Consider the following 23,155-nt stretch of genomic DNA (forward strand, 5'->3'; position numbering starts at 1 on the left):
TGGGGTAAACACAGTACGAAGTTTAACAACACCAGGTTTGTGAACAGAATTCCCACTCACCTGAAGAAGGAGCTTGGAGCTCCGAAAGCTTGTGTGGCTTTTGCTACCAAATAAACCTGTTGGACTTTAACCTGGTGTTGTTAAACTTCTTACTGTGTGTACCTCCCCCGTGGCCAAAGAGGGAGTGAAAATTTGGATCAGAGCCCCTGCAATCTCCTCTTTTGCCTCCCACAGCAGCTTAGGGCACAATTCATCTGGACTTGGAGATTTATCCACTTTTAAGTCTGCCAACACCTCCAAGCCTTTGTCCTTCTATGTTAATTTGCTCAAGAACCTCACATTCTCTCTTCCTGAATTCCATACCTTCTTCCTCATTATCTTGGGTGAAAACGGATGTGAAGTATTCGTTCAACACTCTACCAATGTCCTCTGGCTCCAATCACAGATTGTCCCCTTAGTCCTAATGACCCCTGTTCTTTCCCTAGATATCCTCTTCCCATTGATATACTTATAGAATATCTTGGGATTTTAGATTTCTTCTGTAGGGTAATTTCTTCCCTGCTGCCATCAGACTTGAATGGACCTACCTCTCATTAAGTTGATCTTTCTTACACCCTAGCTATGACTGTAACACTACATTCTGCACTCTCTCCTTTCCTTCTCTATGAACAGGATGTTTTGTCTATATAGCGCGCAAGGAACAATACTTTATTTAATCTCCCCTGCCCCCTACTCTATCACAATCTCTCCTTTATTTTCCTTCCCCCAGTTACTGAGGTCAGTGCAGCTCAGTCATTGCTCAATCCCAGCCCCGCCCCACAGTGAGTACAGGAGAAGCTGCTTTATTGGGCTTGGGAGTCCCAAGGAGTCCCAGCTGGAGTTTGGAGAGGCTGCAGTGTGTGACCTGAGATGTGTCCTGGACGCTGTGCTCGCTGTATTGGCACAGCCCTGGTACCCCTGGCTCTCATCTCCATGGGCGCCGGCGGCTTCTTGCTCTTCCCAAATGGCCAAACGGAGTATCTGATGGACGCAAATATCACCGAGCAGGCCCTTTTCCTGCCCGGGTTGTGGGGCAGTGGGATCATGGTAAGACATCATCCGAGTTAAATTCATTGTCTGGGAGGGTCCAGGGTCAGGAGGTTGGGGGAGAGGGGGGAAGCCTGGTGAGAGCTCCAGCGAAACAAGAATGTTTCTGTAGCTGGATGGATTATGTACAAACTGGGGCACTTCATCAACTGGAAGCTGCTTCATATACTGAGTGTGGCTTGGAGCAGTTCAATTCTGGACAGTTTTGTAACCACTTCTGGCTGAATGAGACATTCCTCTCGGCTTTCTACCATCGGAATCTGAAGTGGGTCAGACAGACATTGCTGAGGTAAGACTTGATAGGAATCCCTCATTTAGGAGGAAGATTGTTATAAATAGGCTCACTTCTCCCGAATAGTGGAATCTTACAAAATGATGCTCACCAGCTAACAGCTCACTTCCACTTCTAATTACCTCAGAGTTTACTTTGTAAGAAACCGAATTTTCCTGCCGCTAAGAACCTTCCTGACCCTTTTCTACTTTCCTTCCCAGCTTTAAAAAATACTGTATCCAATCAATATTTTAGTAAAATGGGTGCAATGTAGTTTCTAATTGTGGGGGTCGGGAGAGCCAATTTACTGGGGTTTTTTTTGTAAAACTCCAGGAGGGCGAATGAGTGTCTGGTTTGTGCCGTTTGCCGTTTTCTCCCAGAAGAAAGGCGTACTTTGCATTTATTTAGCGTCTTTCACGTCTCTGCGGGCCCTCCAAAGGGTCTCCCAGGGGTTGAAGGAGTTGTTGAATATCTGGTCGAACCAACACTTCATTAACACAGGAATGCTGTCAAGTTACAAAGGCTGTTGGATCCTCACAGGTGGCCTGATTAAATCACAGAACCTCTTTTAAAATATAATACATTTTGCTTATGAGGTGACCCTTTTTCCCACCAAAAGTCCTTTCTGTGAGAAAAACGGTGAAAGAATTTTGAAACATCAATCACATTGTAGAGAGCTGGAATTGAGAGGGATATATATCAGTGGGGACAGAATGAAACCTGCTTTGTGTTGCAGTAGAACATAGAACATAGAAAAGCTACAGCACAAACAGGCCTTTCGGCCCACAAGTTGCGCCGAACATGTCCCCACCTACTTACCTATAACCCCCTATCTTACTAACTTCCATGAACTTATCCAAAAGTCTCTTAAAAGACCCTATCGAATCCACCTCCACCACCACTACCGGCAGCCGATTCCACGCACCCACCACCCTCTGAGTGGAAAAACTTACCCCTAACATCTCCTCTGTACCTACTCCCCAGCACCCTAAACCTGTGACCTCTTGTGGCAACCATTTCAGCCCTGGGTAAAAGCCTCTGAGAATCCACTCTATCAATACCTCTCAACATCTTATACACCTCTATCAGGTCACCTCTCATCAAAGTCCTTCTAATCTAACCGCCGTTGTAACATCAACCCTTTTGTCATTTAGTCTCTTCTGCCCTCCACCCTAACACAGACTTTTCCCTTTGTTCTCCTGGGCCTCTCCCTAGACGTGACGTTAACTCTGTTTTTCTCTCTCCACATTTCCAGCACTTCCTGATCTTATTTCCGATTTCCAGCATCCGCAGTATTTTGATTTTGTTTAATTAAGTAGAGCAGGGTCTGTTACACATCAATACCTCTTCCCTCCCTCAACCATCTTCTGTCTGAGCTCTACATCAAGCCAACACCCCCTTTCCCTCCAACCTGCCAACATTTACCCTCCTCCAACAATGTCCCCTGACTGCTCTCTCTCACCCTCTGATATTAGAGTGGGCGGTGGCATTACTAACTGTAGGACATTCTTGTACAATACCAGTTCCTGATTTTTCATGTCAGTTTTGTTTTGAGCCCCCCCTGACTGTCCAATATCAAAAGCAAAAACAGAAAATGTTGGAAAATCTCAGCAGCTCTGACAGCATCTGCGGGAGAGAATAGAGCCAATGTTTTGAGGCTAGATGACCCTTTGTCAGAGCAGCCGGATGACGAAGGGGCATCTCGACTCGAAACGTTGGTTCTACGCAATTGGGAGGTGTTGACGGATCAGAGTGGATCACCTGCCTGATTTCAATCTCATGCAGGCAGGTTTCAGAATGGACAGTTGATCCACTCTATTAGATACTGGAGAAGAACAGTTACCCCAGTTAGGCTGTGCAACAGAGATGATTGTTAGCCTGTTGCTGTTGGAAATCCAATGCCTGATTAAAAATAACTGAAGATAAAATTGATTGAACATTTAAAAATAAACTAGACAGCAATTAATTGGAAAATTAGAATAAAGCAACATTCAGAAAATGTTTATCTAATTGATAGCTATAGGGATATCTCGAAATAAATGGTTAAAATTAATTCTGGTATCTAAACCTAATGTCTGATTTATATGATGGTTTAGTATCGTATTGCAATTTATATGTTGCATGTATATTTTGTGTATTAAAATTTTTTACTTTACTGAGTTATGTATTTTCCCAGTGCATGAACTAGAATCAGCAGAGAGTGGCGAAAATACAGATACAATGAAGAAGCAAGAGAGAGAGAAATGGGTCTCAGGATAAGAGGGATGGAGAGAGAGAAACAAGTCTGAGCAGAAGAGATGCTGAGAGAGAGAGGGAGAGAAAGGTCTCGGAGCTGGAGGGATACAGCAGTTGGGGAGTGGGGTGAGGGGAGGTGGAGAGATTGTACAACGGGTTTGTATAATCTGTAGTGGTGGGAGACCACAGATCCATGAGGGACCAACATGAAAGATAAGTTGCTGCTTCTGATATGTTTTCATGAGCAGGTCCATTCAAAGGGGTTACATGTTTATATCTATGTATATATTTACCTGCTGCGTCATAAACTGTCACCTTAGTTTTGTACAAGCTTGCGGGCTCCCAAGCTGTACTAAGTCTCATGGTCTCCGGTTAGATCAAACACAAAGTCTCTTGAATACTAGGTGGTAACTATTTTGAAGCAGTAACCTCACAGGAGGCGTTGTTGCAAAGTGCTGAGTTCAATAAGGGGGACCCTGGTTACCTGAGTGCTGATAACATCATGCAGAGCAAAGTATAAAAATCTCGCCCCCAGAAATGAGATGGTGCACCACTCAAACTGGTGCCTCAAACTCTATTGTATTTTCAATACAAAGTTTGACTCGGAGGGCTGCTAAATTTGGACAGGTATATTTTTCATAAGTACTGCATGGGAACAGTAGACAAATGGGTTACATTTCCTAAAAAAATAATATTTTCTCTTTGGCCTTCTGATTTGGGTATTGATGCGCGATTGATTCACACGGGAGGCTAGGACGTACTCGGGAATAAAGGCTTTTATTCACAACAAGATTGGAGCACACTACTTAACAATATTATCCCAGACTAAGGGCTACTAGGAAGTAGCAGTGATCTTTATACTCCTGTAAGAAGGCGGAGCCGAACGGAGTGTACCACATAAACAATAATAACAGGTGGAACACCCAAACCCTAACCCCAACAGTAACAAGAGTAACATATGTACAAGTACCCATAGTGGTAACCATCTATGGTTCAGTACTCATAGTGGTAACCATCTATGGTTCAGTACCCATAGTGGTAACCATCTATGGTTCACCACAGGTATGCTCATTTATTTATGAGTTTATGAATGGGGAACAATAAAGGGAGGCTATACTGTCACCAGAAAGGAGCACTGTGCAATTGTTTAAGAATGTTATGACTAAATGGTTGGACTCAAGTGACACATTTCTCCTCCGGTGATTATCAATTCTGCAGAAATAGTGCTTGCAACTGTGGGCAAATGATTTCAGAATGCAGGGCCAGCTTTTCCCCTTCTTTATCCTCATTCAGTTAAGTTTACATCCAGGATAACTCGGGAAAGAGTTCTGCATCACGCACAAACCAGTTCAAAGAGGAATCTAAAGGGCAGCATATCAGCTGAATGGTCATATCCTTTAATATAAAAGATGTGAACATCCAACTCCCTTAAAAAAGACCACCAAAATTCTTTGGGAGGCAAGGGATGAGATTGCAGAGCCTTTGGCTTTGATCTTTGCGTCCTCACTGTCCACGGGGATGGTGCCAGAGGACTGGAGAATGGCGAATGTTGTTCCTCTGTTTAAGAAAGGGAATAGAAATGACCCTGGTAATTATAGACCGGTTAGTCTTACTTCGGTGGTTGGTAAATTGATGGAAAAGGTCCTTAGGGATGGGATTTACGACCATTTAGAAAGATGCGGATTAATCCGAGATAGTCAGCACGGATTCGTGAAGGGCAAGTCGTGCCTCACAAATTTGATAGAATTTTTTGAGGAGGTAACTAAGTGTGTTGATGAAGGTAGGGCAGTTGATGTCATATACATGGATTTTAGTAAGGCATTTGATAAGGTCCCCCATGGTCGGCTTATGATGAAAGTGAGGAGGTGTGGGATAGAGGAAAAGTTGGCCGATTGGATAGGTAACTGGCTGTCTGATCGAAGACAGAGGGTGGTGGTGGATGGAAAATTTTCCGATTGGAAGCAGGTTGCTAGCGGAGTGCCACAGGGATCAGTGCTTGGTCCTCTGCTCATTGTGATTTTTATTAATGACTTAGAGGAGGGGGCTGAAGGGTGGATCAGTAAATTTGCTGATGACACCAAGATTGGTGGAGTAGTGGATGAGGTGGAGGGCTGTTGTAGGCTGCAAAGAGACATAGATAGGATGCAAAGCTGGGCTGAAAAATGGCAAATGGAGTTTAACCCTGATAAATGTGAGGTGATTCATTTTGGTAGGACTAATTTAAATGTGGATTACAGGGTCAAAGGTAGGGTTCTGAAGACTGTGGAGGAACAGGGAGATCTTGGGGTCCATATCCACAGATCTCTAAAGGTTGCCACTCAAGTGGATAGAGCTGTGAAGAAGGCCTATAGTGTGTTAGCTTTTATTAACAGGGGGTTGGAGTTTAAGAGCCGTGGGGTTATGCTGCAACTGTACAGGACCTTGGTGAGACCACTTTTGGAATATTGTGTGCAGTTCTGGTCACCTCACTATAAGAAGGATGTGGAAGCGCTGGAAAGAGTGCAGAGGAGATTTACCAGGATGCTGCCTGGTTTGGAGGGTAGGTCTTATGAGGAAAGGTTGAGGGAGCTGGGGCTGTTCTCTCTGGAGCGGAGGAGGCTGAGGGGAGACTTAATAGAGGTTTATAAAATGATGAAGGGGATAGATAGAGTGAACGTTCAAAGACTATTTCCTTGGGTGGATGGAGCTATTACAAGGGGGCATAACTATAGGGTTCGTGGTGGGAGATATAGGAAGGATATCAGAGGTAGGTTCTTTACGCAGAGAGTGGTTGGGGTGTGGAATGGACTGCCTGCAGTGATAGTGGAGTCAGACACTTTAGGAACATTTAAGCGGTTATTGGATAGGCACATGGAGCACACCAGGATGATAGGGAGTGGGATAGCTTGATCTTGGTTTCAGATAAAGCTCGGCACAACATCGTGGGCTGAAGGGCCTGTTCTGTGCTGTACTGTTCTATGTTCAAAGAGATATTTATAACTTCAATAGTAGTGAGGTGGAATTCATAGGTCAGTTGAAAGAGTTTAAATCAAATAAATCTCCTTGATCTGAATATATTTATCCCCAAAGGGTTCAGAAGTACTGGAAAGAGATTTGTAAGACACTCAATCATTGAAGAAGTCAGTGAAAGCTACGGAGGTGCCCAGTGGCACAGTGGTTAACACTACTGCCTCACAGTGCCTGGGACCTGGATTCAATTCCAGCCTCAGGTAACTTTGTGTGTGGAGTTTGCACGTACTCCCTGTATCTGCGTGGGTTTCCTCTGGATGCTCCGGTTTCCTCCCACAGTCCAAAGATGTGCATGTTGCGTGGATTGGCCATAGTAAATGTGTGGGGTTACAGAGATAGGGCAGGGGCGAGGGCCTGACTAAGATTCTCTGTCAGAGCACTGGTGCAGACTCAATGGGCCGAATGGCCTCCTTCTGCACTGTAGGGATTCTATAAACAGGCGGCTCTATGAGCCTTGCTGCTGTGTAAAATTGCAGAATTAACTTTCAGAAGTACAGTTGAGCATATCCTGTTTTCTAGTTAAAGAGCAGGGTACTTGCCAGCTGACCCAACCTTCTCAATCACTCTGAGGAAGTGACAAAACAGTCAGGCCACAATAAAGCTCAGAATGCTATTCCCCTTCTCCTTTCAAAAGACATTGGACATAATTCCATATGAAAAACTCAAAAGCTGTGAGGATTCAGGGCAAAGAAACCTGGGTTTCTTTCTAGCTGAAGGGTGGAAACCTCTGATAGTGATTCGTGGGAGGGAAGAGGAAATTACAGAGTGAGCTACAGGGTGGGATTATTTGATTTTTTAAGAACAACATCAATAACTTGAAAAAACTCTGTTTTCCCTCCCTACAGATGCCACCAGACCTGCCGAGTTTTTCCAGCATTTTCTGTTCATGTTAATAACTCACGCATTGAAACTCAATCCAGATTGGTTACATTTACAGTTGAGGCCAAACTAGGAGCAGCAATGGACTCAAAAGGCTGAAGTCAAAGGACATTGAACACCTCCTGTATTAGTTAGTGTTCAATGTATTGGTCATATATGGTGATACTGGGAACCCAAATACTAAAAATACATTAATAAATAAATAAATATTTGAGTAATAGACACGGCATGTGGGTGTGTGGTTCCATTACTCAGTCACACGGCCTGAGAAAATGAGCTGAAGTTAGTGCATGTGACTAACCAGAGTGTCACCAAGAGTAACACTCGTGGCACATGATCATTGTTCATGGTCAACATTAATTATGGAAAGTCAGACACCTTGAGTTTACACTAAGATTGAATATGGGTATAAGTGTCCAGGAGTAATTGTAGAGTCTACTTTATTTAATGGATTGATAACATACGTTGTCCTGAAGTTTAGTCCAATCACAATCTCCTATGGACAAAGCACTACAGTACAGCCAATGTATAAGCCTCCAACAGGTACAATAGTAAGATTAAAAACAGAAAATTAGGTCTCTTTCCCAACCCCCCAACTGTGTGAGGATAGAGATGGTTTGTAATGATGATTCTGTAAAGACAGAGGGTTTGTGCTGATTCCCCAGTGCTTGTGGACTGAGGCTGTGGCTCTGCAACTTTGTTCTTCTCAGGTGATTCTGGCTGCACTGTCCATGCAGGCTGCTGCTGCTAACTGGTGCTGCTGTTTCTGCAGGAGCCCAAGGATTAAGGTAAGCCTCAGTACGATTGTTTTCTCCTTGTATTAGAGTCTAACTGATTACATTCTGGAGAGATTATTCTTTCAAACTCATTGTCACATTTGAAATGCAACATAAATACTCACCTTAATAACAGCAAGAATTAACAGGATTTGTGGGGCTCTGTAATAATCACGTTGACTGTAATGATTACATTGGGGTGTGTGGGACTGTAATGATTACATTGATGGGGTGTGTGGGACTGCAATGATTACATTGATGGGGTGTGTGGGTCTCAGTCCTGATCTCAGTCCTCAATCACGCTGGGTTTTTCATTGGGAATTTAAAAATGGATCTCCCACACTCTGTGCACTGCAGAGAGCCCAAGCGTGAATCCCGTTAAAAATCTGTGGGATGGGCCTATTCCCATTGGAGAGGCAGCAGCGTAGCGCTGAGCGGGCCACTGCTCATGCGCCAATCTAACAGCGCCGAGATCGGTCCATGTGCAGTGGCCACTGTTTGCTGGCCTCCCAACCTGCCAGCTGTGCGATTTCCCCCCCAGCCCCCAATCGCTGGTCTCCTGGACAGGTGACTTAATAGAGGCTTACAAGATGATCAGAGGATTAGACAGGGTGGACAATGAGAGCCTTTTTCCTTGGATGGTGTTGGCTAGCCCGAGGGGACATAGCTTTAAATTGAGGGGTGAGAGATATAGGACAGATGCTAGAGGTAGGTTCTTTACTCAGAGAGTAGTAAGGGCGTGGAATGCCCTGCCTGCAACAGTAGTGGACTCGTCAACATTAAGAGCATTCAAATGGCTATTGGATAAACATATGGATGATATTGGAATAGTGTAGATTAGAGGGGCTTTAGATTGGTTCCACTGGTCGGCGCAACATCGAGGGCCGAAGGGCCTGTACTGCGCTGTAATATGCTATGTTCTATGTCCGGGCCCAGGCCTGACCCTCCTCCCGCCAGCAGCTCCAATTGCCGGCCCCCCACCGGCAGTCCCAAACCCCCCACCACAATGCCAACCATCCCCCTCCCCCCCACAGCCCCCTACCTCCCAAGTAGGCTGCACCCCCACCCGGATGTCCAGCCCTGATCACTTGCCTTCCTCCCCCATCGATCCCGACTGCAGAGTGTCAGTGGGAACCCCCACCCCATCGATCTCTCCCCAGAGGCCTTGCCCCAAGCCTGGTGGGCAGTGCCAGGGTGCTCCCTGGGCATTGGCACTTTGCCCCTTAGGTACTGCCAGGGGGCCCAGGCTGGCATTGCCAGGGTGCCAATGCCCAGGGGGCATTTGCCCCCAGTGTCTGACCCCCTGCAGGGCCTCGGTTTCTCGCCCCCAGCCCTCCAGTGGGGTCAGGCCGCCAGCTTCCTGCAAGTGGGGAGCGACTGTATACCCCATTGCAGTGAACCATTCCTGGGTTGGGGGTGGGTGGGGGGGGTGCTGGAGCTAGGGCGGTGGTGCAGGGGGCGGGGGGGGGGCTGGAGCTAGGGCGGTGGTGCGGGGGGAGATGCTAGCAGCCCTGGACACTTCAGTTCCGGGCCTGCGAATAGCATTTAAATAGTATGCAAATTAGGCACTACATACATCATGCAACTCTGCACTGATTTCTGGTGCGGAGCTGATGGTGCTGGAAATCGGACGCTGGGAGATATGCTTCGGCCCTGGAGTCCAGCGAGGAGCCTGCAAAATGGTCCCTACCAGAATCTCCCAGCCCGCTGCACTCAAAAAGCAGCATAGCGGGATGGGGGAATTGCCCCACACACTCTCTCAAACACACGCACTCTCTCAAACACACACACTCTCTCAAACACACGCTCTCTCTCTCTCAAACACACGCACTCTCTCTCTCCAACACACGCTCTCTCTCTCAAACACACGCTCTCTCTCTCTCAAACACACGCTCTCTCTCTCTCAAACACACGCTCTCTCTCTCTCAAACACACGCACTCTCTCAAACACACGCACTCTCTCTCTCAAACACACGCTCTCTCTCAAACACACGCTCTCTCTCTCTCAAGCACACGCTCTCTCTCTCTCAAGCACACGCACTCTCTCTCTCTCAAACACACGCACTCTCTCAAACACACGCACTCTCTCAAACACACGCACTCTCTCAAACACACGCACTCTCTCAAACACACGCACTCTCTCAAACACACGCACTCTCTCAAACACACGCACTCTCTCAAACACACGCACTCTCTCAAACACACGCACTCTCTCAAACACACGCACTCTCTCAAACACACGCACTCTCTCAAACACACGCACTCTCTCAAACACACGCACTCTCTCAAACACACGCTCACTCTCTCAAACACACGCACTCTCTCTCTCAAACACGCGCTCTCTCTCAAACACGCGCTCTCTCTCAAACACGCGCTCTCTCTCAAACACACGCTCTCTCTCTCTCAAACACACGCTCTCTCTCTCTCAAACACACGCTCTCTCTCTCTCAAACACACGCGCTCTCTCTCTCAAACACACGCACTCTCTCAAACACACGCTCTCTCTCTCTCAAACACACGCTCTCTCTCTCTCAAACACACGCTCTCTCTCTCTCAAACACACGCACTCTCTCTCTCAAACACACGCTCTCTCTCTCTCAAACACACGCACTCTCTCAAACACGCACTCTCTCAAACACACGCACTCTCTCTCTCAAACACACGCACTCTCTCTCTCAAACACACGCACTCTCTCAAACACACGCACTCTCTCAAACACACGCACTCTCTCAAACGCACGCTCACTCCCTCTCAAACGCACGCACCCTCCCTCTCAAACGCACGCTCTCTCTCTCTCAAACACACTCTCTCTCAAACACACGCTCTCTCTCAAACAGACGCTCTCTCTCTTGAACACGCTCCTCCTCTCTCGAACGCGCGCTCCCCCTCTCTCGGACGCGCGCTCCCCCTCTCTCGGACGCGCGCTCCCCCTCTCTCGGACGCGCGCTCCCCCTCTCTCGGACGCGCGCTCCCCCTCTCTCGGACGCGCGCTCCCCCTCTCTCGGACGCGCGCTCCCCCTCTCTCGGACGCGCGCTCCCCCTCTCTCGGACGCGCGCTCCCCCTCTCTCGGACGCGCGCTCCCCCTCTCTCGGACGCGCGCTCCCCCTCTCTCGGACGCGCGCTCCCCCTCTCTCGGACGCGCGCTCCCCCTCTCTCGGACGCGCGCTCCCCCTCTCTCGGACGCGCGCTCCCCCTCTCTCGGACGCGCGCTCCCCCTCTCTCGGACGCGCGCTCCCCCTCTCTCGGACGCGCGCTCCCCCTCTCTCGGACGCGCGCTCCCCCTCTCTCGGACGCGCGCTCCCCCTCTCTCGGACGCGCGCTCCCCCTCTCTCGGACGCGCGCTCCCCCTCTCTCGGACGCGCGCTCCCCCTCTCTCGGACGCGCGCTCCCCCTCTCTCGGACGCGCGCTCCCCCTCTCTCGGACGCGCGCTCCCCCTCTCTCGGACGCGCGCTCCCCCTCTCTCGGACGCGCGCTCCCCCTCTCTCGGACGCGCGCTCCCCCTCTCTCGGACGCGCGCTCCCCCTCCCTCGGACGCGCGCTCCCCCTCCCTCGGACGCGCGCTCCCCCTCCCTCGGGCGCGCGCTCCCCCTCCCTCGGGCGCGCGCTCCCCCTCCCTCGGGCGCGCGCGCCCCCTCCCTCGGGCGCGCGCGCCCCCTCCCTCGGGCGCGCGCGCCCCCTCCCTCGGGCGCGCGCGCCCCCTCCCTCGGGCGCGCGCGCCCCCTCCCTCGGGCGCGCGCGCCCCCTCCCTCGGGCGCGCGCGCCCCCTCCCTCGGGCGCGCGCGCCCCCTCCCTCGGGCGCGCGCGCCCCCTCCCTCGGGCGCGCGCGCCCCCTCCCTCGGGCGCGCGCGCCCCCTCCCTCGGGCGCGCGCGCCCCCTCCCTCGGGCGCGCGCGCCCCCTCCCTCGGGCGCGCGCGCTCTCTCTCTCGCACTCTCTCGAACACACACACTCTGTTTCTCATACACACACTCCCTCATGCACACACAAACACATACATGTGACTCACATACACACACACATATACACACACACAAAATACACTCACCCATGTGCACACACTGGCTTATACACAATCACAAAATCACACAGGCACATGTGTGCTCAATACACTTGGAACCCAGACATTTGTATTCTTTGCTGCTTAAATGGTCCAGATACACTGGAGCTAAAAGGTAATTAGAGGAGGCTTTGAGAAAACCAGTCAGGGAATAGAGAGCATACATAGATTGAGCAACTGTTCTTCTTTCTGTCCACAGATGTTTATCTCTGTCACTTGGTCCACACTAGCTATCATTGGCTCAAGTACATGCTTTGGTGCATCTACTCTTGGACTTGTGAATGGGCCCTTCTGTTTATTTAATACCACTTTATCCAACAAGACCCAGGTTCAGCTATGGGGTTATCCATTTGTCAACAGGAACATGCGTGCCAGGTAATGTGAAGGATGCTATGTTTGTTAGCTATGAACAAGACTGTCTTCAATAAATGAGAATTGTTACTAAAGCACCATTCCATCAAATGTTCTTTCACTATAAACAAATCCCATAAGTATTTAGAAACATAGAAACTAGAAGCAGGAGTAGGCCATTTGGCTCTTCGAGCCTGTTCTGCCATTCGTTTTGATCATGGCTGATCATCGAATCCAATATCCTGATTCCCCCTTCCCACCATTTCCCTTGATTCCTTTAGCCCCAACAGCTATATCTAATTTCTTCTTGAAATCAGACAGCGTTTTGGCCTCAACTACATTCTGTGATCGTGAATTCCACAGATTCACCACCCTCTGGGTGAAGAAGTTTCTTCTCACCTCAGTTCTAAAAGGTTTACCCCTTATCCTCAAACTATTACCCCTAGTTCTGGACTCCCCCCACCATTGGGAACATTCTTTCTGAATCTACCCTGTCTAACCCTGTTGGAATTTTATAACTTTCTATGAGATCCCCTCTCTCTCTTCTAAACTCCAGTGAATATAACCAACTTAATCTCTCCCCATATGACAGACCTACCAACCCAGGGATCAGGTAAACCTTCGCTGTACTCCCTCTATAGCAAGGACATCCTTCCTCAGATAAGGTCACCAAAACTCCAGGTGTGGCCTCACCAATGCCCTATACAGTTGCAGCAAAATATCCCTATCCCTCTACTCAAATCCTCTCACTCTGAAGGCCAACATACCATTTGCCTTCTTTACCGCCTACTGTACCTATGCACTTACTTTCAGCAACTGATGCAGGAGGATACCAAGGTCTCGCTGAGTATCCACCTCTTTCAATTTACACCCACTCAAGTAATAATGTGTCTTCCTATTATTGCTACCAAAATGGATAACCTCACATTCATCCACATTATACTGCATCTTCCCATGCATATGCTGGAGTTGGATGAACTTAGGATCATCAGGGACGCAGAGATGGCCATAGACACAAGCTTTAGGAATACAGTTACTCCGAGGATTGAAAACAGATGGGTGACGGTGAGAGGGGCTGGGAGGAAGCAGTCCGTGCAGGGATCCCCGGTGGTCGTTCCCCTTAGCAACAAGTATTCCGCTTTGGATACAGTTGAGGGGGATGACATACCAGTGGGGAGCCGCAGTGAGAGGATCTCCAGCACTGTGTCCGTCTCTGTGGCTCGGGAGGGAAAGGGGGAGAGCGGGAGGGCGATAGTTATTGGGGACTCGTTAGTTAGAGGGATAGATAGGCGGTTCTGTGGCAGCAAAAGAGACTCACGGATGGTATGTTGCCTACCGGATGCCAAGGTCCGTGATGTCTCAGACCGTGTTTTCCAGATTCTGAAGGGGGAGGGGAAACAGTCACAAGTCGTGGTGCACATTGGTACCAATGACATAGGTAAGAGAAGGGACGGGGATTTAAAGCAGGAATTTCTGGAGCTGGGCTGGAAGCTGAGAGCCAAGATGAAACATGTGGTCATCTCTGGTACGTTGCCGGTACCACGTGATAGCGAGTTGAGGAACAGGGAGAGAGTGCAGTTAAATATGTGGTTGCAGGGATGGTGTAGGAGGGAGGGTTTCAGATACGTGGATAATTGGAACACGTTCTGGGGAAGGTGGGACCTGTACAAACAGGACGGGGTGCACCTGAACCAGAGGGGCACCAATATCCTCGGAGGGAAATTTGTTACGGCTCTTCAGGGGGGTTTAAACTAATTTGTCAGGGGAGTGGGAAAGGGAGTTGTAGTCCAGAAGTCAGTGAGGGTGGTGAGGTATTGGGGAAGGTATCAGGGTCAAGGGGGGTACTGGTAGACAGGAAGGTGGGTTGAAGTGTGTCTACTTCAATGCAAGGAGCATCCGGAACAAGGTAGATGAACTTGGGGCGTGGATTGGTACTTGGGACTACGATGTTGTGGCCATTACGGAGACGTGGGTAGAACAAGGACAGGAATGGTTGTTGGACGTTCCGGGGTATAGATGTTTCACTAAGTGTAGGGAAGCTGGTAAAAGAGGTGGAGGAGTGGCATTGTTAATCAAGGATAGTTTAACGGCTGCGGAAAGGCACGTCGTGGGGGATCTGCACACTGAGGTAATATGGGCTGAAGTTAGAAATAGGAAAGGAGCAGTCACGTTGCTAGGAGTTTACTATAGGCCCCCAAATAGTAATAGAGATGTGGAGGAAGAAATTGCTAAGCAGATTATGGATATGTGTGGGGGTCACAGGGTAGTTGTCATGGGGGACTTTAACTTTCCAAATATTGATTGGAACCTTTGTAGGTCAAATAGTTTGGATGGGGCAGTTTTTGTGCAGTGTGTGCGGGAGGGTTTCCTGACACAATATGTGGATGGGCCGACTAGAGGTGAGGCCACATTGGATTTGGTACTGGGAAATGAACCGGGCCAAGTGTTAGATTTGCTTGTGGGAGAGCAATTTGGAGATAGTGACCACAATTCGGTGTCTTTTGTTATTGCAATGGAGAGGGATAGGGCCGTACGGCAGGGCAAGGTTTACAATTGGGGGAGGGGTAATTATGATGTGATTAGGCAAGAATTAGGGGGCATAAGTTGGGAACAGAAACTGTCAGAGAAAGGAACTAATGAAAAGTGGAACTTTTTCAAGGAACAAATACTCGATGTCCTTGATAGGTATGTTCCTGTCAGGCAGGGAGGAAATGGCCGAGTGAGGGAACCATGGTTCACAAAAGAGGTGGAATGTCTTGTGAAAAGGAAGAGGGAAGCTTATGGAGGGATGAGGAAACAAGGTTCAGATGGCTCGATTGAGGGTTACAAGTTAGCAAGGAATGAGCTGAAAAAGGGGCTTAGGAGAGCTAGGAGGGGACATGAGAAGTCCTTGGCGGGTCGGATCAAGGAAAACCCCAAGGCTTTTTACTCTTATGTGAGGAATAAAAGAATGACCAGGGTGAGGTTAGGGCCGGTCAAGGACATTAGTGGGAACTTGTGTATGGAGTCAGTAGAGATAGGCGAGGTGATGAATGAATACTTTTCTTCAGTGTTCACCAAGGAGAGGGGCCATGTTTTTGAGGAAGAGAAGGTGTTACAGGCTAATAGGCTGGAGGAAATAGATGTTCGGAGGGAGGATGTCTTGGCAGTTTTGAATAAACTGAAGGTCGATAAGTCCCCTGGGCCTGATGAAATGTATCCTAGGATTCTGTGGGAGGCAAGGGATGAGATTGCAGAGCCTTTGGCTTTGATCTTTGGGTCCTCGCTGTCCACGGGGATGGTGCCAGAGGACTGGAGAATGGCGAATGTTGTTCCTCTGTTTAAGAAATGGAATAGAAATGACCCTGGTAATTATAGACCGGTTAGTCTTACTTCGGTGGTTGGTAAATTGATGGAAAGGGTCCTTAGGGATGGGATTTACGACCATTTAGAAAGATGCGGATTAATCCGAGATAGTCAGCACGGATTCGTGAAGGGCAAGTCGTGCCTCACAAATTTGATAGAATTTTTTGAGGAGGTAACTAAGTGTGTTGATGAAGGTAGGGCAGTTGATGTCATATACATGGATTTTAGTAAGGCGTTTGATAAGGTCCCCCATGGTCGGCTTATGATGAAAGTGAGGAGGTGTGGGATAGAGGGAAAGTTGGCCGATTGGATAGGTAACTGGCTGTCTGACCGAAGACAGAGGGTGGTGGTCGATGGAAAATTTTCGGATTGGAGGCAGGTTGCTAGCGGTGTGCCGCAGGGATCAGTGCTTGGTCCTCTGCTCTTTGTGATTTTTATTAATGACTTAGAGGAGGGGGCTGAAGGGTGGATCAGTAAATTTGCTGATGACACCAAGATTGGTGGAGTAGTGGATGAGGTGGAGGGCTGTTGTAGGCTGCAAAGAGACATAGATAGGATGCAAAGCTGGGCTGAAAAATGGCAAATGGAGTTTAACCCTGATAAATGTGAGGTGATTCATTTTGGTAGGACAAATTTAAATGTGGATTACAGGGTCAAAGGTAGGGTTCTGAAGACTGTGGAGGAACAGAGAGATCTTGGGGTCCATATCCACAGATCTCTAAAGGTTGCCAGTCAAGTGGATAGAGCTGTGAAGAAGGCCTATAGTGTGTTAGCTTTTATTAACAGGGGGTTGGAGTTTAAGAGCCGTGGGGTTATGCTGCAACTGTACAGGACCTTGGTGAGACCACATTTGGAATATTGTGTGCAGTTCTGGTCACCTCACTATAAGAAGGATGTGGAAGCGCTGGAAAGAGTGCAGAGGAGATTTACCAGGATGCTGCCTGGTTTGGAGGGTAGGTCATATGAGGAAAGGTTGAGGGAGCTAGGGCTGTTCTCTCTGGAGCGGAGGAGGCTGAGGGGAGACTTAATAGAGGTGTATAAAATGATGAAGGGGATAGATAGAGTGAACGTTCAAAGACTATTTCCTCGGGTGGATGGAGCTATTACAAGGGGGCATAACTATAGGGTTCGTGGTGGGAGATACAGGACGGATATCAGAGGTAGGTTCTTTACGCAGAGAGTGGTTGGGGTGTGGAATGGACTGCCTGCAGTGATAGTGGAGTCAGACACTTTAGAAACATTTAAGCGGTTATTGGATAGGCACATGGAGCACACCAGGATGATAGGGAGTGGGATAGCTTGATCTTGGTTTCAGATAAAGCTCGGCACAACATCGTGGGCCGAAGGGCCTGTTCTGTGCTGTACTGTTCTATGTTCTATGTTCTATGTTCTATGTTCTATGTTCTATGTTCTATGTTCTTTGCTCACATGCTCAGCCTGTCCAAATCACGCTGAAGCATCTCTGCATCTTCTTCACAGCTCACTTTTCACCCAACTTTGTATCATCTTCAAATTTGGAGATAATACATTCAGTTCCCTCTTCCAAATCGTTAATATATAATGTGAACAGTTGGTGTCCTAGCACAGATCCCTGCGGTACCTCACTATGACCCATTTATGCCAACTCTTTGCTTCCTATCTGCTAACCAGTTTTCCAACCATCTCAAGACGTTATCTGCAATCCCATGTGCTTTAACTTTGCATAGTCGTCTGTTATGTGAGACCTTGTCGCAAGTCTAAATAAACCACATCCACTGGTTTTTCTGTCAATTCTACTAGTTACATCCTCAAAGAATTCCAATAGATTTGTATATTTGTATCATCTCTTTTCGGGTTAATTACTTACACCAATTGATCAGAGCTCGGTATAACAATCGGATAAATCAGAGATGGCCTAATTTCTCATGATCATGTGTGAATGGTTTTTTGATCTCTTGTGTAACCTGGGACCTAACTGTTTGCTGTGCTTTCATATTTTTTCTACAGTTCTGAAAATTACCTGCGCAACCATTCACTCTGGACAATGTGTGAAAAACCTCAGAACATTGTGCTGTGGAACATCATCCTCTTTTCCACACTAATGTTCGTCAGCAGCCTGGAGGTTCTTCTGTGCAGCATGCAGTTAATAAATGGATTGGTGGGTTGTATTGTTGGTCGATGTTAGAAGGAAATGTGTGGCCGGGTGCTGCCTTATGCTAATATTGGATGAAGCTGTTACACAAGGAGATTGACCAAACCTGAGCAACTTGATACAGTCCCTCCCCCCAATCCTCCTCATTCTCCTAAATCTGATTTTTGAACCGTGTGCAGTCAATGCTCTGCTCAATCTGCCTAATGGAACAGGATGTTAAGATACTGAATTGGAACCCAAAAGACAGAAATATTAATCAAAAAGTCACATACTGTGGAAATCTGAAATCAAAGCAAAAAAAGTGTTGGAAATACTCAGAAGGTCAGGCAGCATCTGTGGAGGGAGATAAACAGGTTTAACATTTCATATCTGTGACATTCAGACTAGGAATGTTGGGGGGGATTCTCCAGCCATTCACGGCAGCAGGATCCTTTACAATAATCCTCTCTTTACAACAATCTGAGGTCCCTATCTGCTTCAAGAAGACTACCCTAAGAAAAACCAAGCAGCGTGCCTTAATGACTATTGGCCGGTGGCTCTGACATCCTTCATTATGAAGTGCTTCGAAAGGTTAGTCACGGCACGAATCAATTCCAGCCTCCCAGACTGTCTGGATTCACTACAGTTTGCCTACCGCTGCAAGAGGTCCACAGCAGAAGCCATCTCCCTGGCCCTGCATCAACCCTGGAACACCTAGATAACAAGGACACTTATGTCAGACTCCTATTTATTGACTACAGCTCAGCCTTCAACACTATTTCCACACAACTCATCTCCAAATTCAGCTCAGCACCTCCCTCTGCGCCTGGATCCTGAACTTCCTAACCCGCAGACCACAATCAGTAAGGATAGGCAACAACCCCTCCTCCACGATCATCCTCAATACCGGTGCCCCATAAGGCTGTGTTCTCAGCCCCCTATTATACTCCTTATACACCTATGACTGTGTGGCCAAATTCCCCTCCAATTCGATTTTCAAGTTTGCTGACGACACCACCATCGTGGGTCTGATCTCAAACAATGACGAGACAGAGTACAGGAATGAGATAGAGAATCTGGTGAACTGGTGCAGCAACAATAATCTCTCCCTCAACATCAACAAAACGGAGGAGATTGTCATCGACTTCAGGAAGCGTAAAGGAGAACATGCCCCTCTCTATATCAATGGGGACGAAATAGAAAGGGCTTCAAGTTTTTAGGTGTCCAGATCACCAATAACCTGTCCTGGTCCCCCCATGCTGAAACTATAGTTAAGAAAGCCCACCAATGCCTCTACTTTCTCAGAAGACTGAGGAAATTTGGCATGTCAGCTACGACTCTCACCAACCATAGAAAGCATTCTTTCTGGTTGTATCACAGCTTGGTATGGCTCCTGCTCTGCCCAAGACCGCAAGGAACTACAAAAGGTCGTAAATGTAGCCCAATCCATCATGCAAACCAGCCTCCCATCCACTGACTCTGTCTACACTTCCCGCTGCCTTGGCAAAGCAGCCAGCATAATTAAGGATCCCACGCACCCCAGACATTCTCTCTTCCACCTTCTTCCTTCGGGAAAAAAATACAAAAGTCTGAGGTCACGTACCAACCGACTCAAGAACAGCTTCTTCCCTGCTGCTGTCAGACTTTTGTTTGGACCTATCTTGCATTAAGTTGATTTTCCTCTACATTCTAGCATAATAAATCAAATCAAATTAAGATCCTTGGGTCGCACTGCAGTGAACGGAGATTTTGTTGAGTGTCAAATTCTCCGTCCGCGCTGGCAGCAGCGGTGGAAGGGTGTGAAGGGTTGGAGAATTCCGGCTGTTAACACTGTTTCTCTCCCCGCAGATGCTGCCTGTCCTGATGAATTTACCTGCATTTTCTGTTTTTAATTAAACATGAATATTAAACCCAGTTATTAACTGAACTGTGGCAAATAGTTAGAGGCCATCAGAATTCCGAATTGGTCCAAAAACTACATGAACCCCTTCTCAACCACGTTACAGTAACTGGTCCATCAAAAAAATAGACATTCAGGGACCAATAAAGGCCAGATATTAGCAAAACACACTATCACAGTTACAACTGTTGATAATTACAGACTGTTCACCATGCTTCATCAGATCTTTTGGGTGATGTACCACAATACCTCTGAACCCTCACAACACGAGAAGATATTAGAACCATAGAATCCTTACAGTTCATAAAGAGGCTCTTCGGCCCATCATGTCTGCCCCAGCCAGCAAACACCCTATCTATTCTAATCCCATTTTCCAGCACTTGGTCTGTAGCCTAGTTGGTAATGTCTCATTTATTCTATTAGACCCCAAGCAGATCTCCCCCCGCCCCCACCCCAGTCATTCCGTCCCTAAAACTGTTTACTTCCACTTCTGTATCATTGCTTGTCTCTGTACCTATCTCACTAAAACCTTCAACCATACTGGTGTCACCTCTAAACTATTCTATATCTCCTGGCTGACCTTGCATCATCTGTAAATTTAATCTTGCCCAAATCTCTGCTGCTCGTACCCTAGTTGCACCAAGTCCCACTCACACTCACTGCTGTGTTTACAGACCTTCACAGATACCAGTCCACCAACACCTCAAATTTAAAACTCCCATCCTTGTTTCTAATCCTGCCAATTCTCACCCCTCCTTAATTCTGTAACCTCCTCCAGCACAACAAACTGCTGAGATATCTGCACCTTTCCACTTCTCAACTCTTGCTCCCATCTTAATTGCTACATCATTGATGGTCATGCCTTCAGCTTTATTTTTTCCTGTTGTGACGTGGGTGTCACTGACATCCCTAATTGCCTTTGAACTGAGTGGCTTGATGGGCCATTTCAGAGGGCAGTTAAAAGTCAACCACATTACTGTGGGTCTTAAGTCACATGTAGGCCAGACCAGGTAAGGACAGCAGATTTCCTTCCCAAAAGGACATTAGTGAACCACTAATTAGTGTAGATTACCACTACGCTACACCATCCTGAGCTTTAGAATTCCGTCAATTAACCCCTTCACCTCTCCCCCTTCTTTGTCCAATCTTTGTCCTGATATTTATCCAACTGTAATACAACTGAGCAGCTTGTGAAGTATTTCAGGTCAGCCACATTGCTGTGGATCTGGAGTTACGTAGGTCAAACTAGGTAAAGACGGCAAATTTCCTTCCCTGAAGCGACATTAGTGAACCAGATGGGTTTTTGGCAACAATTGATGACAATTTCATGGTTGCCATTAGGATTTTAATTGCAGATTTTCATTGAATTCAAATTCCACCATTTACCATAGGTCCGCAGTCGCTGGGTCTCTGGGTTACTAGCCCAATGGCAATACCACTGAACCACCTGACTGTAGTGGTTCAAGAAGACGGCTCACCACTACCTTCTCAGGGGCAATTAGGGATGGGCAATAAACGTTGGCCTTGCCAGCAACACTGTCATCCTGTAACTTAATAAAACATTTACCATATGTGACTTACCATAGGTGCTGCTGTGAAGCACCTTAGAAAATCTGACTATGTCAGAGGTGCTTTATAAATGTAAAGAATTGATATTCTTTTAGTCTATTAAACTTTGCTAATAGCACTTTTACAGACTGTTTCATTGCTAATTCTGTGATTTCCATTAAAATTATAAACTATGGAGTGTCTTCATTGAGAATTCAAAATCAAATTTATGGCCTAGAAATTGGGTTGAATCTGAGTCATGATCCTGGTTCTGGACAGATGCTCCATGTGGTAGGTGGCATCACTATTGGGATGCTCCTCCGGGATCCACAATATGGTTTTTGCAGTGATCTCACTGGTTTGGATGCAGCGTAGGTGGAGAAGCACATGGGATGCACACTACAGTCATTTCAGTCCAATTTGACAACAGGGCTTTAGATGGCCATCAACTGCCTGATTTGCAAACGCATTTGGCTTAACTACACAGATGGAGCATCTGTAACCAATATAGTGGGTAACACACTCCCAGCCTGACCTACTAAACTTTGGTGATTGTATAATTAATAAATGATTGATAACCTTGGATAGGTTACTTCAGGAATCGACACAGAAACGCAAGATAAAGTCAGAAAATGCTGGAAGTACTCAGCAGGTCAGGCAGCATCTGCGGAGAGAGAAATCGAGTTAACGTTTCAGGTAGATGACCTTTCATCAGAAATATAAGACTGGATGCACATTTGGCCAGACTTGGCAAGTTCTCTTCCCTGAAGAATATAAGTTTCTAAAACGAAGCAGCTGACATTGTAGAGGAGCTGAATTAAAATAACTGATCACGTGGAACACTGAAGTTGGGTTGACTTTAAGGATGAGCTAAATTGAAGATAGTTGAAGATGCAACATTTAAACAAACCCCAAGGCCAGGTCCATTCAATAACAATAATTGACTTATTATAACACATTTAATTTCATTAAAGGTTCCAAGGCATTGCTCAGGAATGTAGTCAGAGGGGCAGCATGGTGGTACAGTGGTTAGCACTGCTGCCTCACAGCACCAGGGACCCGGGTTTGATTCCCAGCTCGGGTCACAGTCTGTGCAGAGTCTGAAAGTCCTCCCTGTGTCAGCATGGGTTTACTCCGGGTTTTCCCACAATCTGAAAAATGTGCTGGTTAGGTGTATTGGCCATGCTAAATTCTCCCTCAGTGTTCCTGAACAGGGACCAGAGTGTGACGACTAGGGGATTTTCACAGTAACTTCATTGCAGTGTTAATGTAAGCCGACTTGTGACACTAGTAAAAAAATATATAGCAATAAAGTTGGTAATGAGTCAAAAGGAGACGAAGACATGAGACTGGTCCATCTAAGAACCAGTTTTTAAGGATTGCCTTAAAGAAGCAGAGAGAGATAGAGAGGAATAGAAGTTTAGGAAGAGAAATTTCAAAGTTTAGGGCCTAAACAGCTAAAAGTACTGCCACTAATAGTTAGGGTGCAGGAAGAGAAATAAGAGGTTGGAACTGGAGGAATGTAGAGTTCTTATAAGGTTGTAGGACTGGAAGGGGTGACAGGTGTAGGAAAGAGTGAGTCTATGCA

The 23,155-nt window shown here is 47.3% G+C and overlaps 1 protein-coding gene across 1 annotated transcript; it reads left to right on the forward strand.

Annotated features, from left to right (window-relative positions):
* The first annotated feature begins 909 nt into the window (after window positions 1-909).
* Window positions 910-18,173, forward strand: LOC144491835 (transmembrane 4 L6 family member 5-like). Its single transcript, XM_078210129.1, has 4 exons — window positions 910-1,086; window positions 8,191-8,268; window positions 12,513-12,688; window positions 17,996-18,173. The coding sequence occupies exons 1-4, from the start codon at window positions 910-912 to the stop codon at window positions 18,171-18,173; spliced, it is 609 nt and encodes a 202-aa protein (XP_078066255.1).
* Window positions 18,174-23,155: the final 4,982 nt, after the last annotated feature.

Source organism: Mustelus asterias, chromosome 3 (genome assembly GCF_964213995.1).
Source record: "Mustelus asterias chromosome 3, sMusAst1.hap1.1, whole genome shotgun sequence".
Lineage (NCBI taxonomy): Eukaryota > Metazoa > Chordata > Chondrichthyes > Carcharhiniformes > Triakidae > Mustelus > Mustelus asterias.